We start from the raw sequence: 20,669 nt of genomic DNA on the forward strand, positions 1-20,669 counted from the left end.
AATAACCCTCTAAATTTAGCAATATTTTTTTAGCATAACTTTGATTCCATGACATGCGGATGTGCAGTTGTCTCAGCCTTATCAATTACATAAGTGTTCAATATAACTTTGGAATGTGTGTTGTTTTATTTTGTTTTGTATTACACAATCGAAATCTTTTCCAATAATTGAAAACATGTTTAAGTAAATAATCTCATGAGCCTATGAATCCTATGATGATCTGTTTTGAATAATATGACAAAATATTGGCACTAAGAGTTACTGTAATATTAAGACTATCCAATGATTTTGTATTTGAATGTTATATTGCAAAACATGAGATGGTGCAAAACAAAATAAATTTTAAAATCTGAAAATTACATTGCAAATACTTCTTTTTGACAAACTCAGTACCTAACTCCCTATAATAATGTGTTGTTTAAAATACAATAATTTAAATATTAACAGCTGTTTCATTAAAAAGTAGTGAAAAATTATCCATATGACGATAATGTAAACAAATCTGGGAAAGGAACTTTAAGGCTTCTGGGGCATAACCCTAAGGGGATATACTTCGTATTTCTTTTGATAGCTCATCTTACAGACCAAGACCTTTCTTTGGACACCTCTACCAAGTTTCTACACCCAGTCGTTCTCTCAAATTAGTGCAGACAAAGTTTCCAATTAAATATTTAGATTCCCCCATGTTATGAGAGAAAACCCAACTTTGATGGAAGATCCTGCCCAAACTAATAAAGATTTCAAAAAATTAAAAAACACTTTGCAAAACTACAGATCAGGGCCATTTTTTTACACTTTAATCATCAAAATCGGTCCAAAAATAAGGGAGGAATTTTGTTCACAAAAATTGGCTTAAGTGTATTATATATATACTAGAGTACCCGTCCTTCGTACGGGGTTGGAATATAAGTATAAAATGCTTATTGCAGTTATACTCAAGCTTTGCGTTTGCAATAAGAGAGGACACAGTTTGATAAAATTTGCTTTTTTAAATTTACAGTATACATAGTAACTTTTTAATGCTTTTCCATATCATAGAACTTTTTTAGTTGAAACAGCTGATAGTCCAGTCAATGAATGATCCGAAAGTAGGTGTAGAGTGCGTGAGCAGGTAACTAAGCGATTCCTTCAGAAACTTGTTCAGGGGGCTTAGGGTGTTAACATACCAAAAGTCCTGACTCCTAGGTGGTGAGCCAGGGGGTGGAGGGGGGAAAAAGGGGGGGAAAAAGGTACGCATTTTGGGTTTTTTTATTATATCTCAAAAACTATCAACTTTTTGTATATTATAGTAAATTATAAAATTGAAGAAGATTAAATTTTCTACAAGAAAAGTATATAATGTGTTTATTTTGGTTCAACAGATTACGAGTTATAACTTATTTAATTGATATCTTATTAAAATACTCCTTCCATAAGAAATACATGTAAATTAGTATGTGAAATGGGGCGAATCCTATCCGCCCAAAGGAAATATAACTGATATTCTGGAAATCTTGACAAAATTTCCAGTAATTTGACACTTTAATCATGAAATTTTGTCAAAAATTAAAGCGAGGGTGAGCGTTTAAAAATTGGATGATTTAAGGTTTTTTTTATATTTCCAATAAAAAAACACCAAAACTCGACATTTTGTTACCTCGCCCTCGCCTTAATTTTGGATCAATTTTAATGATTAAAGTGTCAAATTACTGGAAATTTTGTCAAGATTTCCAGAATATCAGTTATATTTCCTTTGGGCGGATAGGATTCGCCCCATTTCGCATACTAATTTACATGTATTTCTTATGGAAGGAGTATTTTAATAAGATATCAATTAAATAAGTTATACAGTAACTCGTAATCTGTTGAACCAAAATAAACACATTATATACTTTTCTTGTAGAAAATTTAATCTTCTTCAATTTTATAATTTACTATAGTATACAAAAAGTTGATAGTTTTCGAGATATAATCAAAAAACCCAAAATGCGTACCTTTCCCCCCCCCCTTTTTCCCCCCTCCACCCCGTGGCTCACCACCTAGGAGTCAGGACTTTTGGTATGTTAACACCCTAAGCCCCCTGAACAAGTTTCTGAAGGAATCGCTTAGTTACCTGCTCACGCACACTACACCTCATTCCTTGACTGGACTATGACTAAATTCTTTAATTTCCTTTAAATATGAATACTCATAAGGTTAACATGGGGAATTACAGAGCCACTGGGGCGGAGCCCGAAAGGATTTTTGAGATAAGAATATGCCTATATGTAAATCGGGAATGTAAGCTATCATCATGCTAAATTTCAGCCCTATTCGTCCAGTGGTTTATGCGTGATTGAACTTCAAACACTCAAACAAACAAACAAACACACAAACTTTCACATTTATAATATTAGTAAGATAGATAGATATATATAGATTATAGTCTATGATTTATATTGATAAAGGTAAATTATTATTTTTTAGATACTACAGTGCCCAATCAAATCATGTGTGTTCACAAACTCCAGAAAATTGTATGAAAAAGCCAGTGCAGTTGTCTTTAGAAATCCTTCAAAGCTACTAAAGGATTTTCCTGAAGAATATAGACCACGATCACAGGTATTTCACAATATATTACACCATAGACAAAAAGAATTAAATATAGACCGACAACAGTGCTGCGGTTAGCATATGTTCTGGTGTCCACTGCTAGGTGTGCCTTGAAGTTACGGTACAAACCTCTGCAGCACAAGTGTGGTAGTGCTGGTAGCAGACGGGAGGAGTCGACGACGGCAGCAAATCGAACACCGTTAGCTTAGTCTATATTTATTCTATTTGTCTATGGTTACTGGTATACATTGTAGACATCAGCAAATAAGATCGTTATAACTATAAATACCCCCGCCGCAGCAAACCTGCCGCCAAGCAAATTTCCAGTTGCCTGAATTGATTTTCAGTTAAATGTATTTAATTAACATTTAGGTTTTATGACTACATAGGCTTGCTGCTGCAGGGAGGGTAAAAAAGTGTGTTTTTTGTAAAATATTAATAACTTAGTATAAAATAAATAAATTTACCAAGTTTGATCAAAATATACCTATAAACAAGCAAAACTACAACATTTTACCTTTTTCTCCATAAGAGTAACATGGGAATTTAAAAAAAAAAACAATTTTTTGAATTTTATCCGTAACCAATATTTGTACAAAACACTTTGATACACAATTTTTTTTAAGCTCTTTAAAAATGTCTGGAGAGAAATTGGAAAATTTTGCGTTTAGATGGTTAAAAATTAGAAAAACCAATTTTTACCCCATAAAACCCCGTTCTCATGGTCCGATCATGCTGGTTTGCGAACTCATTCCAGTTTATACAACTTCAAACCAAATTTCTTAAAAATCAGATAAAAATTACTTAAGTTATCGTGTTCACAAACAAATGGAGAAACGAATCCGGGGTTTTTGGCCTCTGAGGACATCAAAATGAAAAAGTAAATCCGTCCTGGGCCTAGGTCTTACCGTGAGGCCTACGGTAATAGCTACTTCCCTATAGGGAAATTCGCTAAAACGTTAAAACTATAAACTTAAAATTTAAATCTCAAACATACTTGCATTAAACTTATTGCATACATAAGTTTGGTTAGTTTGGTTAGGTTATGACAGTTTAATTATATTTAATTTAAATTTAACCTACAAATTATACCTTTTGACAGCGACAGTGATAGAGATAACAATTTTCCGCGAACAGTTAGATAGGCTATGCTGATGAGCCGGTATGATTCGGAAGCGTACGACATGGTGCGGTGGTGCCACAGCGCTGCACAGCGCCTCTGATCCACGATCCTCGGAGTTGCACTGGCAGTCTAGACGCTAGTATTGCATACTGTAGTTATATCACCTAGGATACAAGTACTAGTTGATGTATAGTTTTAAACATGTGTTCATTAATTGATTGTTTATGTTTACCAATTTTGTAAATAGAATGGATTGAATAAAATAATGTACCTATCTTTTGATTGAATCTAATTATTATACAATAAATGGCGACGAGGATGACGGAAATAGGAAATATAAAGAAGTTGAGATCAGTTGCAAAAAGGCAAATTTCCAAAGCATTTAAACTAATTATAGAAAATAAAGCAACTGATAAAATGACAAGTGCAGAGATAGAGGTGAGGTTAGACAGTTTAAGATCGTATTGGAAACAATTTGAAGATGCACAAACCAAAATTGAACTAGCCACTGAAGATGAAGAACAAGATGATCTAGCCTCGTACAGAAGTGAGACAGAAGAAATGTACATTGTTTTAGAAGCAGTATTGAGAAATGAAAAGACACGACACAATAATACAGAGCCTACAGCAGCAAATCCACATAACAAGGAACCAAGCACAACATCAAACATTAGTTTTGTTCCATACGACGAAGAAGAATCTTTTAGGAATTTCATTAAAAGATTTGAAAATTTTCTGGTACTTAAAGATGTAAATGAAGAGAAAACAAAGCTTTGTAGTTTACTACATGCACTTTCACCTAAACTACATGAACGGCTTCTAGACATAGTTGCCCCTGATGACCCTTACAAGATGAACTATGAAAATGTTGTTACTGTTTTAAAAGACCATTTGGAACCATTACCAAGTGTATTAACATTACAACATCGCTTTGTGTGTAGAGTACAACAACCGAATGAGTCAATCATCGAATTCGCTATGGAATTGAAGAAACTGTCTAAAGATTGTCAGTTTAACTGTGATTGTGGAAAGTCAGTAACTGATATGTTATTACGCATGCAATTGGTAAGAGGACTTCACGACCATGATATTAAAGGACAACTTTTACAGAAGAAAATTGTAACTACTTTTAAGGAAGCACTTGAACTTGCAACATCACTGGAAGCTTCGAGAACTGAAAGCAGCATGATGACTGCTCACACAGCACCACCAGCAGTTCCAGTGCTCAAGGTTGTAGAGAATCAGACAAGAAAATGGGACAGATACTCTGGGAATAAGAACGCTGTACAGGCAACAAACAAAGACCAATATTCTCCTTCCCGTTCAAAGTTTTCAGGTCTACAAGGACGGTGTTATCGGTGTGGAGATAAAGACCATAGAGCAAATACATGTAAGTTTAGAAATGAATTTTGCAATTTATGTAACAAAGTAGGGCATATTGCAAAGGTATGTATGGGAGGACCAAGAAAACAACGAATTGACCAACTAGAGGACAGAGAGATTGAAAAACAGTTAGATCATACTACCTACGATTCTTATAAACTTCAAGTAAATAACAGTGATAAGTTCATTATGAAAATAGAAATTGAAGGAAAACCATTATCTATGGAACTTGATACAGGAGCAGCGCTATCTTCAATCTCATTTGAGGACTATAAGAGATTAGATGTCAATAAAAGAATGTTCAAATCACATGTACAGCTTCGCACATATACAGGTGAAATCATACAAACTAAGGGTGTAGTATATGTTAGGTTTCAGTACAAAGAAAAGATTTACTTCGGAAAACTATTTATTATCGACCAAGATGTTGAACCAATATTTGGTAGAGACTGGATAAGAGAAGTCAATTTAGAAATTGGTGATATTAGAATGTTGAATCAAAACTCATCTGAGTTGACACAAGTTCTTGACAGTTATTCAGATATATTCAGTAAGGAAATTGGTTGCATTCCAAATGAAAAAGGACACCTGAATCTAAAAGAAGACTGTGGTCCAATATTTGTGAAGCCGAGGCAAGTGCCCTATGCTATTAAACAAAAGGTGGAAGAAGAACTCGATCGACTGGAAAAAGCTGGTATTATTACAAAGATTGCAAACTCAGAATGGGGTACGCCAATTGTGCCAGTAGTAAAACCTAATGGTTCGGTACGAATATGTGCAGATTACAAGACTACGTTGAATAAAGTTATCCGTGATGAGAAGTATCCAATACAAAGAATTGAGGACATCTTTGCAGAGATGAATGGAGGAAAATTTTTCTGCACACTCGATGTTAGTAATGCTTACTTACACATGCCAATGGACTCTGAAAGTGCTCTGCTACAAACAATAAGCACTCAGAAAGGTTTGTATAAAGTAAACAGGTTGATGTTTGGAGTGAAAGTAGCACCAGCACTGTGGCAAAGATTCATGGATAAGGTACTGCAAGGGACTGATGGAGTTAAGTGCTTTTTCGATGATATAATCATTCAAGGTACAGATTACAAGAGTACACTAGAGAGATTAAAAACTGTCCTAGAAAAACTTAGAGCGCATAACTTGAAATTAAATTTTGACAAATGTAAATTCTTTCAACAAAGAATAACATACTTGGGACATACAATTGATGAAAACGGGCTGAAGAAAAACTCAGAAAAGGTCAAAGCAATTATCGAGGCAGAAAAACCTAGAAATGTGAATCGACTACGATCTTTCATTGGCATGGCCAATTACTACAACAAATTCATACCAAGACTGGCCGAAAAGCTATATCCATTGAATAAGTTACTACAGAAAGGACAGCGATTTGAATGGTCACAAGAATGTGAAAACAGCTTTATCAATGTTAAAAAGCACATAGCCAATGACAACACTCTAGCACACTACAATCCAAAACTTCCTCTAATACTCTCAACTGACGCATCTCCTTATGGATTGGGAGCAGTAATTTCCCATAAGTTTCCTGATGGGTCGGAACAACCCATAGCTTTTGCTTCCCGATCTTTATCAAAAAGTGAAAAACAGTACAGTCAAATAGACAAAGAAGCTACAGCAATTTACTGGGGGGTAAAGAAATTCTTTGCTTATTGCTATGGACGAAAGTTTGTTCTTCAGACGGACCACAAACCTCTTGTTTCCATATTCCATCCATCAAAATGCTTACCGGCAATGTCAGCTACTCGTTTATTGAACTACTCACTTTTCCTTGCTGGGTTTGATTATACAATTGAGTATAGAAGAACTTCAGACCACTGTAACGCAGATTTCTTGTCTCGTTTTCCAGTTGAACAAACTCAAGATGATGAAGACTTGTATTCCAAATTCCAAATGAATCAAATAGCAATTCTTCCTCTCACACAATGTACACTTGCAGAGCATACAAAGAAAGACCCTGTACTAGCTACAATAGTTACAGCACTAGAAAATGGAGAAAATCTGGAAAAGGTTGGTTTCCGAAATAATGATTTAAGTTTACATAAAGGTTGCATCTTTAGAGGTAGTCGAGTTGTAATACCTAACACATTGCAGAAAGAAGTTCTCAAGGAACTACACATTGGGCATTTAGGCATGTCGAAAATGAAGGCCATGGCGCGAAGTTATGTATATTGGAAAAACTTGGATAATGATATTGAAAACTTGGTTAATAACTGTGACAAATGCAAACAGAAAAGAAATGAACCCTCTAAATTAAACCATCACCCTTGGGAAGAACCTACAGCTCCCTGGCATCGCTTACATTTGGATTTTTGTGGACCCGTAAATGGAAATTATTTCTTCATAATTATTGACGCCCATACAAAATGGTTGGAGGTTATACATACAAAAAACACTTCTTCAGACTGGTGCATTCGAAATTTAAGTCACTTATTTTCAACTTTTGGACTGCCAGTTATGATAGTAACAGACAACGGCTCCCAATTTACGAGTGCACTTTTTCAAAGGTTTCTAAGCAATAATGGAATTTGCCATAGGACTTGTGCACCTTTTCACCCATCAAGCAATGGCCAAGCTGAACGATTTGTCCAAACTGTTAAGAAATCACTGGCTGCCATGAGTGAAGACAAGGGAGACTTGCAGCATAAAATAGATCTTCTCGTAACTCAGTTACGCAAAGCTCCAAACTCTACAGGACTCTCCGCTTATGTGTTAATGTTTGGCAGAGACATAAGAACGAAACTTAACGTGATGGCAGATAAAGTTGAATGGAATAAAAAGACTATGTCGGAACACAAGCTGAAAAGAAATTTTCAGGTGGGACAGAGAGTACTGGTAAGAAATTATTCCTCAAAAGTAAAGTGGAAGGAAGGGAAAATAATTTCAAGAACAGGAAATGTTATGTTTAAAGTCAAGACAGACACTGGACTCACTTGGACTCGTCACTCAGACCAAATACTTCCCTTACACTAAGGGGGGAGAGTTGATGTATAGTTTTAAACATGTGTTCATTAATTGATTGTTTATGTTTACCAATTTTGTAAATAGAATGGATTGAATAAAATAATGTACCTATCTTTTGATTGAATCTAATTATTATACAATACTAGTACTGTACTGGTTAAAAAGATACTATTACAACACATTGTGACAGAGTTAAAGTCATATATAACTAAGCGAGTAAGAGATGAGTATGATTTGGGTGTATGACGTAAGTAGTTTTGTTGTCCCTAAACTGAACCAAACTAGGATGTGTCCTTTGCAAGAATCATTAATTCAAATATCAATATTACAACTGAGTTCTTCAAAAAATAGATTAACATTTGGGTAAGCATTACAACTTTTAGCATTGACTAACCAACACAAGTAGACTTCTCTTCCCATTGTAAATTTTGAAGCTCGTTTTTCGTCTCTAGTTCATGTCCGGTGCCACTGTTTATGTTAGTATCAACAAAATTTTGTTTCTAATAATTGATGTTTAATTTAATGATTTGTGCTTTACTTTTTGGTTATATAACTAGGGGACGAGTTATTGATTATGATTAGATCGTTTATTTTGTTTAACGACATTTTAAATGACTAAAATACATAAAATAAATTGTAAACAAAACAAAACCTCTACTGCTCTACAGTGCACCGGAAAGAACTAACAATGAATAAATTTGCTCCAGCTTTTCTGTAAAGATGAGATATCTACCAAGCGAGTGTTTTATCTATGCTTTCAGCTACCCAGTCATCACCCTGTACCTGATGCTACTTATAGTAAGATGTGTAGCTGAGTGAGTGTTTTATCTATGCTTTCAGCTACCCAGTCATCACCCTGTACCTGATGCTACTTATAGTAAGATGTGTAGCTGAGTGAGTGTTTTATCTATGCTTTCAGCTACCCAGTCATCACCCTGTACCTGATGCTACTTATAGTAAGATGTGTAGCTGAGTGAGTGTTTTATCTATGCTTTCAGCTACCCAGTCATCACCCTGTACCTGATGCTACTTATAGTAAGATGTGTAGCTGAGTGAGTGTTTTATCTATGCTTTCAGCTACCCAGTCATCACCCTGTACCTGATGCTACTTATAGTAAGATGTGTAGCTGAGTGAGTGTTTTATCTATGCTTTCAGCTACCCAGTCATCACCCTGTACCTGATGCTACTTATAGTAAGATGTGTAGCTGAATGAGTGTTTTATCTATGCTTTCAGCTACCCAGTCATCACCCTGTACCTGATGCTACTTATAGTAAGATGTGTAGCTGAGTGAGTGTTTTATCTATGCTTTCAGCTACCCAGTCATCACCCTGTACCTGATGCTACTTATAGTAAGATGTGTAGCTGAGTGAGTGTTTTATCTATGCTTTCAGCTACCCAGTCATCACCCTGTACCTGATACTACTTATAGTAAGATGTGTAGCTGAGTGAGTGTTTTATCTATGCTTTCAGCTACCCAGTCATCACCCTGTACCTGATGCTACTTATAGTAAGATGTGTAGCTGAGTGAGTGTTTTATCTATGCTTTCAGCTACCCAGTCATCACCCTGTACCTGATGCTACTTATAGTAAGATGTGTAGCTGAGTGAGTGTTTTATCTATGCTTTCAGCTACCCAGTCATCACCCTGTACCTGATGCTACTTATAGTAAGATGTGTAGCTGAGTGAGTGTTTTATCTATGCTTTCAGCTACCCAGTCATCACCCTGTACCTGATGCTACTTATAGTAAGATGTGTAGCTGAGTGAGTGTTTTATCTATGCTTTCAGCTACCCAGTCATCACCCTGTACCTGATACTACTTATAGTAAGATGTGTAGCTGAGTGAGTGTTTTATCTATGCTTTCAGCTACCCAGTCATCACCCTGTACCTGATGCTACTTATAGTAAGATGTGTAGCTGAGTGAGTGTTTTATCTATGCTTTCAGCTACCCAGTCATCACCCTGTACCTGATGCTACTTATAGTAAGATGTGTAGCTGAGTGAGTGTTTTATCTATGCTTTCAGCTACCCAGTCATCACCCTGTACCTGATGCTACTTATAGTAAGATGTGTAGCTGAGTGAGTGTTTTATCTATGCTTTCAGCTACCCAGTCATCACCCTGTACCTGATGCTACTTATAGTAAGATGTGTAGCTGAGTGAGTGTTTTATCTATGCTTTCAGCTACCCAGTCATCACCCTGTACCTGATGCTACTTATAGTAAGATGTGTAGCTGAGTGAGTGTTTTATCTATGCTTTCAGCTACCCAGTCATCACCCTGTACCCGATGCTACTTATAGTAAGATGTGTAGCTGAGTGAGTGTTTTATCTATGCTTTCAGCTACCCAGTCATCACCCTGTACCTGATGCTACTTATAGTAAGATGTGTAGCTGAGTGAGTGTTTTATCTATGCTTTCAGCTACCCAGTCATCACCCTGTACCTGATGCTACTTATAGTAAGATGTGTAGCTGAGTGAGTGTTTTATCTATGCTTTCAGCTACCCAGTCATCACCCTGTACCTGATGCTACTTATAGTAAGATGTGTAGCTGAGTGAGTGTTTTATCTATGCTTTCAGCTACCCAGTCATCACCCTGTACCTGATGCTACTTATAGTAAGATGTGTAGCTGAGTGAGTGTTTTATCTATGCTTTCAGCTACCCAGTCATCACCCTGTACCTGATACTACTTATAGTAAGATGTGTAGCTGAGTGAGTGTTTTATCTATGCTTTCAGCTACCCAGTCATCACCCTGTACCTGATACTACTTATAGTAAGATGTGTAGCTGAGTGAGTGTTTTATCTATGCTTTCAGCTACCCAGTCATCACCCTGTACCTGATACTACTTATAGTAAGATGTGTAGCTGAGTGAGTGTTTTATCTATGCTTTCAGCTACCCAGTCATCACCCTGTACCTGATGCTACTTATAGTAAGATGTGTAGCTGAGTGAGTGTTTTATCTATGCTTTCAGCTACCCAGTCATCACCATGTACCTGATACTACTTAGTAAGATGTGTAGCTGAGTGGTTATAGTGCTTGCCTAACAATCCAAACGTCACCGATTCGATCCTGAGAACAGTCTAGTCAGTAGCTTTTTGATATTTCAAAACTGGACCCAGCTGTTCCTGATCATTGGGCTTTAAATAAATGATCCTGGCTAATGAAACAGCTGCTCTTACAGTCATTAAAAAAGCAGCACAAATAATAATCTCACACCTTTTAAAAACACTCATATTTGGGTTAAAATACGCACCTAGCGTATGTTTATAGTGGCGTCCCTATCCCAATATTGATAACAAACCTTATATAGGCATAAACTACAAATGTCTTGTTCACAGGCAAAAATTATAAATAGCCTATATACCATGTGTTTCTGCATTATTGAGTGTGGATGATGTAAAGTGTGTGATTTTCATATTCATGTTCAGGTGTGGGTGTTCAATAGTCTGTCAGCTCCCCAGTATGAGTTTGCTCACCCCAGAGATGTGTTCAACTGGACAGCCACCCCCAGATTAGATTCTACTGTCCCTATGTTTCCTCATGGGGTGTGGATGTATTACAACCCAGTTTGGAGACATCAAGATCCTTCTGTGTGAGTAACTTATACAAATCCCTAATAAGACTGAACTTCTGTCAAAAAACAATGCTACTATAGCATAGGGTTGTCTGTAACTTGAGGTCTCTTGTTAGCTATGATATGTAAAGCAAGCTGGGACCAGTGCCATACTCTTGACTTCTTCCACTACTACGGTATTTAAGCAAATTACCACCCCTATATAAGTCTCATTAATGTAGCAAAAAACGGGTTGAAGGAACCTGAAGTGGGGCGATTCACAATACATTTTGCTGCTGTGACGTATTGCTGATGTGATTGTATTCTACACAGTTTTTGTCACATACAATGGGAACTGATCTCGCTCTTGCTATATTTCTGCTTACCTGATGGAAGTATGCCTGTATTTAAAATTCTCAATGCAAAAATGTATCAAAATTCCCAATACAAAAATGTATCAAAATTCCCATTACACTAGTTGTTGCGTATTAAAAAGGCTTTTTTTTACAATAATAAAAGTGGACTGTATATAATATGGGTTATTAATTTAATTTTGACAACAGAAAATAATTATGGACTTTTGGTTTAACTTTTAACACTGAACTATAGTTATGTTACCACTTTGACGTTATTAAGGTCTTGAAAGAAGATCTGGTCGAATGTTGTCTAGTCAAGAAGATATGTTTGATGAATGTCCAAATGTTCACAGTACACAGAATTTAGAGTCAAATTAAAAAGGGTTTATTAAATGCACACAAAAGGAAAAGGTAATTGAAAACAAGTAAAAATAAAAGGAGAGAGAAATGAACGATGTTACACAAAGAAACGATATTAGGAGAGAGAAAATTGCACTTTTTGAACCAGAATGTTTACATTTTCAAATTTGTATTATTGAGCGAAGCGAGCGAAGCTCTTATACGTCGACTTTTATGCATTTCGTAATACGCAAACTCCTCCTAGACGGCTGAATCAATCGTTTTCAAATTTTGGATGGTGATAAAGACCATATCGGTGAGTGCCAACATCTATATGGCGTTAAAAATAACTCTCAGGAATCCGCCCCACTGGGTCTCAAAGTTTCAATGTAATCCTTATAGAAGCAGCATTTGACACATAAACAAAGACATATGATCAGCTGTTGACTTTTGAATGCAGTAGATAAAGAAATAGCTGATAGCATTATTCCACAGATATTAGAACAGAAACGGTATGAATCATAAATATAATCAAATGACGACACTAGCTTGAGGTCCGTGACGTAGGAAGTGCTAAAGGAAGTACTAAAGGTGAGCAGTCTGGAGTGTGGAAACTGTTTATGACGATTAGATTTAGGTATCTGCATTCCAAAAATTATAAGGGAAGGGAGGAAAACGGGTCCGCGACGTAGGAAGTGAGGAAGGAAGTAGTCAAGGCGAGCTGTCCGGAGTGTGGGATCTGCTTATGACCATTATATTAAGGTATTTGCAATCCTATGATGCTATGGGAAGGGAGGAAAACAGGTCCGTGACGTAGGAAGTGGTGAAGGAAGTAGTAAAGGCGAGCAGTCCGGAGTGTGGGAACTGTTTATGACGATTAGATTAAGGTATCTGCAATCATAAAATGCTATGGGAAGGGAGGATAACGGGTCCGCGACGTAAGAAGTGATGAGGGAAGTAGTCAAGGCGAGCTGTCCGGAGTGTGGGAACTGTTTTTGACGAAAAGATTAAGGTATCTGCAATCATAAAATGCTATGGAAAGGGAGGGAAACCGGTCCTTGGCGTAGGAAGTGGTGATGAAAGTAGTAAAGGCGAGCAGTCCGGAGGGTTGGAACTGTTTATGACGATTAGATTAATGTATCTGCAATCATAAAATGCTATGGGAAGGGAGGTAAACAGGTCCGTGACGTAGGAAGTGGTGAATGAAGTAGTAAATGCGAGCAGTCCGGAGTGTAGGAACTGTTTATAACCATTAGACTAAGGTATTTGCAATCCTATGATGCTATAGGAAAGGAGGGAAACAGGTCCGCGACTTAGGAAGTGGTGAAGGAAGTACAGGCGAGGAGTCCGGAGTGTGGGAACTGTTTATGACGATTAGAATAAGGTATCTGCAATCATAAAATGCTATGGGAAGGGAAGAAAACGGGTCCGCGACGTAGGAAGTGGTGAAGGAAGTAGTAAAGGCTAGCTGTCCGGAGTGCGGGAACTGTTTATGACAATTAGACTAAGGTATTTGCAATTATAAAATGCTATGAAAAGGGAGGGAAACAGGTCCGTGGCGTAGGAAGAGGCGAATGAAGTAGGCAAGGCAAGCTGTCCGGAGTGTGAGAACTGTTTATGACGATTAGATAAAGGAATCTGCAATCCTTAAATGCCATGGGAAGGGAGGTAAACAGGTCTGTGACATAGGAAGTGGTGAAGGAAGTAGTAAATGCGAGCATCTGGAGTGTGGGAACTCTTTATATGGCCATTAGATTAAGGTATCAACAAACATAAAATGCTATGGGAAGGGAGGAAAACGGGTCCGGGACGTAGGAAGTGATGAAGTAAGTAGTCAAGGCGAGCTGTCCGGAGTGTGGGAACTGTTTTTGACGATTAGATTAAGGTATCTGCAATCATAAAATGCTATGGAAAGGGAGGGAAACAGGTCCGTGGCGTAGGAAGTGGTGATGGAAGTAGTAAAGGCGAGCAGTCCGGAGTGTTGGAACTGTTTACGACGATTAGATTAATGTATCTGCAATCATAAAATGCTATGGGAAGGGAGGGAAACAGGTCCGTGACGTAGGAAGTGGTAAAGGAAGTAGTAAATGCGAGCAGTCCGGAGTGTAGGAACTGATTATGACCGTTAGATTAAGGTATTTGCAATCCTATGATGCTATGGGAAGGGAGGGAAACAGGTCCGCGACGTAGGAAGTGGTGAAGGAAGTAGTAAAGGTGAGCAGTGTTGAGTGTGGGAATGGATTAATGTATCTGCAATGCTAAAATGCTATGGGAAGAGACTGTATACTGTAGACTGTAGACTGTAGGTTAAAATTATTACGATGCACGAATCGATACAAATTTTCGATACATGCAATCGTTTACAATCGAAATTTACAACTGAGTTGAGAACAGCAGATTTTTACTCCATAGAGGATAAAAACTATTTTTACTTTCTAAAGAGTAAAAATGCTACTTTAGACCCGCAACGCATGCATTAAAAACGACTGGTATTACTGTAGTATGACCAAAACAATATAATATAAACCCTTGATGACTCCGCTCAATTTTGTGGATGCCTCTGCGAACGACACCTAGTTTTATTGTTGTTGACATGTGGGGATTATTTTAATATGCTCTCTCTCTCTCACACATATCATCAGCTGGCTTTTTAAATACTGAACATACCGGCCTCTATAAAACAATAGTTTTATAACAATGAACACAAAATTGTGCAAAAAACGGAGCACTGAAGAATATTCTGAATTTTATTTACAACTATTTACAGGTCTTTCTAAGTTTTATGACTTAGTTTTGAGGGAGAGGGAACACTTTAATAACTGGTCTGGTAAGGTAACCGTGTTGAGTCTTCAGATCAACAACCCTGACTTGTCCATCTGTGCCAGGATGCAACTGTGTGACACGGGCTAGGGGTCAGGACAAAGGAGGCGATGAAGAGTGGATCAAGACTAGATCTCCAACTTTTATGTTTTCTTTCTTATGAGTCCACTTGGATCGTTGCTGGAGTGTATGAAGGTACTCTAGTTGCCAGCGCTTCCAAATCCTTTGGTAGAGAGCTTGTACTAGATGCCATCTTTTGAGCCGAGTTAGTGGAATATCAGCATGGTCTTCTTCTGGAATTGATGCCAGCGGAGATCCTATGAGGAAACTCCCCTCTACACCCCGCACCCTAGCGCGGCTGCGCGCCCTGACTAGCTCTGCGACTACTGTATGTTGATAAACAAGGAAGTAAAAATTAAAGAGTTATGTTAGGTTATCCTCCAGTTATAGAACCTTCAAGGGGTCTTAGTCTTAATTGACAATTAAATCTAATGGCCAATCATAGTTTCCAATACATTTATTAAGCTCTGATATAATTAATCAATCTGGAGTAATTTTGATCAAGTTTCAGAAGCCCCCCCCCTCTCTGAACAAAGGTGTGTACTATGTGTAATTGAACGTTCACTGGATAGTCTGAGTTTCAAAATTGTGTCAAAGATTAATATTTTTTTGCATTTTTGTTAGCATGAGGAAAGATGGCTGAAAGTATTGTGAAACCTTAAGAATGGAATGTGTTGGTCATTACAGTTAACGTTTACAACACACAGTAACAATGGTAGTTGAGTTTTAGTACTGATGTCTATCACATTATTTAAACTAGAGTTTAAGATCAAGAAATTTACCCCCTTCCCACAGAACCTTCTGAATCAACTTGGCGTAAGTGTCAAATTTCCTCCACATTGTTTTCAACTACCTACTGCTACTATGACAACAGTAGGCCTATAATCGTGATTCATGGGTGGGAACCAGCTTGACTAGTAGTGGATAAAGTCAAGAGCCACTGTCAGTGGACACTACAGGAGCTAAAGAGCCCCCCCCCCTTGGACCCTGGAAAAATAAAATTAAATGACGGGGAAAAGCTGATTTCATGTTCCTAGTTGTCAAATTGTCTGCTAAGTACTTATTTATATAGGCATCAGTCATCAGCGGTAGCACCAGTAGCCTCATTGACTATATCAATGATATTACTGAATTTGATACTATACATATTGTGACAGATCTATGAAATGGAGAAAAACGTAAGGTTAAAAAATGTGTCTACTTGTTTGTCTGACATATAACAGAGGGGAGGTTTTTGGACAATTGCACACAGTTCTAGACGTTAAAAATGGCTTTATAAAGTCACCAAATGGCTTTTAGGAGATATGGCTTCGTAAACTACATGTTTTGAAAGTCATGAATGCAAGTTCGTCATAGTTTAATTTTTAAAATGTCTACTTCCTCATGACAAATAACAGGTGAAATGAGAGGTTTTTGGACAGTTGGACACAGATACAGAAATTAATAATGGCTTTAGAAAGTCAGTAAACATTTTTTAGGAGTATATATGGCCGTAGCCTACAATATGTTTTGAGATTTATGAATGCAATCGTAATAGTAAGTTTTAAAAATGTCTACTTGTTCATGACAAATAAATGCGAGAATAGGAGGTTTTGCACACAGTTCTAGACGTTAAAAACGGCTTTAGAAAGTCACCAAACGGCTTTTAGGAGGATATGGCCGTAGTCTACGGTGTGTTTTGAAATTCATGAATGCAATCGTCATAGTTACATTTTTTAAATGTCTACTTGCTCATGACAAACAACAGGTGAAATGGGAGTTTATGGACAATTGGGCACTGTTTTAGGGGTTAAAAATGGCTTTAGAAAGTCACCAAATGGCTTTGAAAATTCCAAATTTTTTCGGGGGACGACTCCAAGACCCTCCTACTTTGTTGGGGGGTGCTCCAAACCCCCCGGTGGCCCCCTCCTTGACAAGGTCCTAGAACCGCCACTGGTCACTGTGCTGGTCTCAGGTTTGAACTAGCTCACTTAGCTATGACAAGCTCGACAGACACCTTTAATTTACTGACAGCTATCATATTTTTCATTTATTAAATCTCAGGTTTAGCTCTGAAAAACTAGTGGTAAGCGTTAGCATACACAGGCCCCACTTTGTATGTGGGCTGACTAGATTATTGGCCTTAAGCTCCAAATTTCCCCAGGTCTGAACATACGCCAGGAACTAACACATGATATTTAACTTGTAGTATTTAACTTGTATGTTTTTGGAGTTTCTTATTGGTGCATGATACACATGTTTAGAAATAAGGTCGGCCACAAGTTGCTTGAGGCTGCTGCATGGTTCCCGTCATCGTGTGATGTGAGAAGCCGAGCTTACCGTTACATATCCCTCCTGTCTCATTACACCTTGGTGGACACCTTCAGCAGCCACCCGTCCTGTACTCAGGTAGGAAACGTACATGTACATGCTAGACGCCTAGGTAGATACTGAAGTAAATGTTAACTCTTTTACTTTGTCCGGATGTAACCGTTTTATTACTTCATTTCTTAATAGTTAAGTAAGCTTCTCACAAGAGCATAATAACATGACAATTATATTTTCTCCTTTAAATTTTGACAATATAGTGTGACATAAAAGATGTTAAGGTTTAAAAGTTGTGGCTCAGTCTAGAGGCTGGCCCATTCAACATAAGTACTTTATGTATATTAACATAGTTATGCAATAGAAGTTAGTCTCTGACTGCAGAACGTTCTATTTGTGACTCTACTTGACTTCAATTATACATTTTTATTCTGAAACTGGGTAGCCTACAATTTTAATATGGAAATGGAATGTCCAGTTTGATCAATAGCTAAAAGCTGCTGATACTGAACCACACATTATTATACTGTGGTAACACAGTCTACAGTATTTTAATTATTCTCTAATAAGATAAAATAAACCTAACTGGTGCATGCGTCCCAAATTTTGGGCACATCAACTACTACAAAGAGCCAATAGTGTTAAAAGTCAAACTAAAAACAATAGCTTCAGTATTTTTAGGTTTAAAAACCTTAATTTGAATTAATTACAGTGAAACTTCAATAAAGAAGACCCCCAAAAACAAGCCACCCTAGATATCAAATGTCATTTTCAAATACCTTTATATTACATTTAATTAAATGTTATTGCAAAACTCGATAACAAGTCTTATTTTATAATCCCTAATGTCTTCTCAGGCCAAAAATGTTTTACTGAGTATTTTAAGTCAAGAACGTAATACAACTCAGTAAAATAAAAAATTCAAAATTTCCGAAGTTGACACTAAATCCAAAAGAAGTTTATCTGATTCATTTCATCCTTAAGAGCCAGTTAACTTTCAGCTCAACTTACTTTCCACTTAAATGCTTGTACAGGGAGTGGCAAAATGAAAAATGGTCTGAGGGTTTTCTACGACCGCCCTGTCGAGCGTGTGAGTGGTGGAGGGTGGTGGGAATTGGAGCGTTCCAGAGCCTATGTGTGGACATGTTTTTTGTAGCCATGGAGCTGTGGACGGGTGGGCACCGCGCATTTGTTGTGGAAGCATTTTTTAAATCGGCGATTCCTGTGTAGCTATTTAGTGACAGTTCCGTAGGCGTTACAATGTGGGTCCAAGAAAAAAAGTCCCACCTCGATACACCATTTTGCTGTGGGTGGGTAACTTTAGAGCTACGGGTTCAGAATTAAAACAAAATCAACAGGCCGGCCAAGGTCAGCCCGGACGTCAGATTACGTCAAGAGAGTGAGGGAAGCTAGTCCTCGGTGGCCTGCAAGTAAACAAGTTGCAGCTCTGAACATGTCTGACCACTCGGAAAGAAGAATATTATGGTACAATCTGCACTTTCATCAATACAAAATGGCTATTGTGTAACAGTTGAAGCCCAGTTATTATGCAAATCGCAACACATTTTCAACATGAGTGATGAAGTGCAATTTCATTTAAATGATTATGTGAATAAACATAATTTTATATATTGGTCATAAAAACATCCAGTAGAACTGCATGAAGGACAGGCTAGCAAAATGTTGCGTCAGCCTCAGACTTCATGGGACAACAGCCTTTCTGTGGAATCTCTCATGGGCATGCATGTCACTCAGTTATGTCATGGGCTCAGGAGGAACACAGGAAAAGATGGGTTAGGCTTCAGCACCATAGGGTAAGTAAGCTCACCCTCTTCTCCCCTTCCCAGACGGTCGCCTCCAATGCTCTACGTTTAGACAGGAGGCAACTCAGACAGATCACAGGAATGGTCACTGGACATGGCTTCCTGAAATTGCACCTGCATCGCTTGAGGATCCACAATGGTGACACTGCGTGTAGGAAATGTGGCCAATCAGAGGAGACTGCTGATCACCTACTCTACGACTGCACAGCTCTGAATGAGGTAAGGGACAGTACTCTTGGTGCAATGACAAGGGGTAGACACCTTCCTCAGGAGGAGCTCATAGACAGGATGCTGAAGTTCATTAAGCAACTCAGGTTTGACGGACTCTGAAGTACCATGTGGGGAGTCAAGTGCAAGTCAAATAAATCCTGCACATTGGATGACCTGAAGGAAGCCATACACCAAGAAATAGCCAACCTTTCTCCTGCAATCTAAGGGAAAGTGCTTAACAGTTTAAGTGCTAGATTGGAAGAATGCATGGCCCAATACGGACATAATTTTAAAAACGAAGTTTTCATATCGTAGACGGATCGGATCCGCCGTTTTTTGTTATTTTTATAAATATCCATTAATACCAATTTGTAATATGCAATGAAACACTTTTAATCACTTTAAACCTATGAGTTGTTTACATTTTAAAACTGTCAGATCTTTTTGCCGAACCCTGTACTACAGCCTCATGCGCCAGTCTGTGGACTACTTAGAATCCATATACTCAGAGGCGGATCCAGGACTTTGTTGAAGGGGGGGGGGGGGGGAGCGTACTTAAACTTTTACACATTGTGTGGACAACATTTTGCCATAGATTTATCTGAGGGGAACTTTATGAGGGTTCAAAATAAAACCCATTTTTGAAGTTGGGTTCGGTTAATTGGTATTTGTAAAAAACTTGAATTGGTGAAAAACGTTTCAGTTTATTGGTTGTTTTGCAATAATGTCGCCACGATCATGGAAGACAATAATCACCACGATCGCAGGGTACGTGAAGATTTTGCCGCGATCACGAAACACAATAATTATATATCTTTGCAAATTGCAACCTTGGTAGGTGTTCAGGGTTTGTCCGGATCGCAGGAAACGATAACGAGTCTTGGCGATAAAGAGAGGATAGCGTTGTCTAAGCGACCGCGGGAGATGTTGAAGACAATTTTAAGGTTACATGTAGTCATCTAGATTGGATGTAGATCCTACCGGTATATGTAGAGTGCAATTTATTGATTATCATTTGTTCCCTTTTATTTTTAACCTATTTAAACTCTTAACCAACTATAACGATCTACAGTATTACAAAACCATTACTTAGCCTGTGGTATTTTGACCAAAGAATAAAGCACAAAT

At 37.7% G+C, this 20,669-nt stretch overlaps 1 protein-coding gene across 1 annotated transcript in view; it reads left to right on the plus strand.

Moving 5' to 3' along the window:
• LOC128983214 (glycoprotein 3-alpha-L-fucosyltransferase A-like) overlaps nucleotides 1–20,669 on the plus strand; it is a 60,341-nt gene that overhangs the window by 34,981 nt on the left and 4,691 nt on the right. The window contains exons 5-7 of the mRNA XM_054402426.1: nucleotides 2,446–2,580; nucleotides 11,505–11,668; nucleotides 17,448–17,592. Coding sequence (XP_054258401.1) covers nucleotides 2,446–2,580; nucleotides 11,505–11,668; nucleotides 17,448–17,592 — 444 coding nt within the window. The remainder of the gene's footprint in view (nucleotides 1–2,445; nucleotides 2,581–11,504; nucleotides 11,669–17,447; nucleotides 17,593–20,669) is intronic.

The sequence above is a fragment of the Macrosteles quadrilineatus genome, unplaced genomic scaffold (genome assembly GCF_028750875.1).
Source record: "Macrosteles quadrilineatus isolate MER2022 unplaced genomic scaffold, UCM_ALF_1.0 Scaffold_1__1_contigs__length_201487025, whole genome shotgun sequence".
Taxonomy (NCBI): Eukaryota; Metazoa; Arthropoda; class Insecta; order Hemiptera; family Cicadellidae; genus Macrosteles; species Macrosteles quadrilineatus.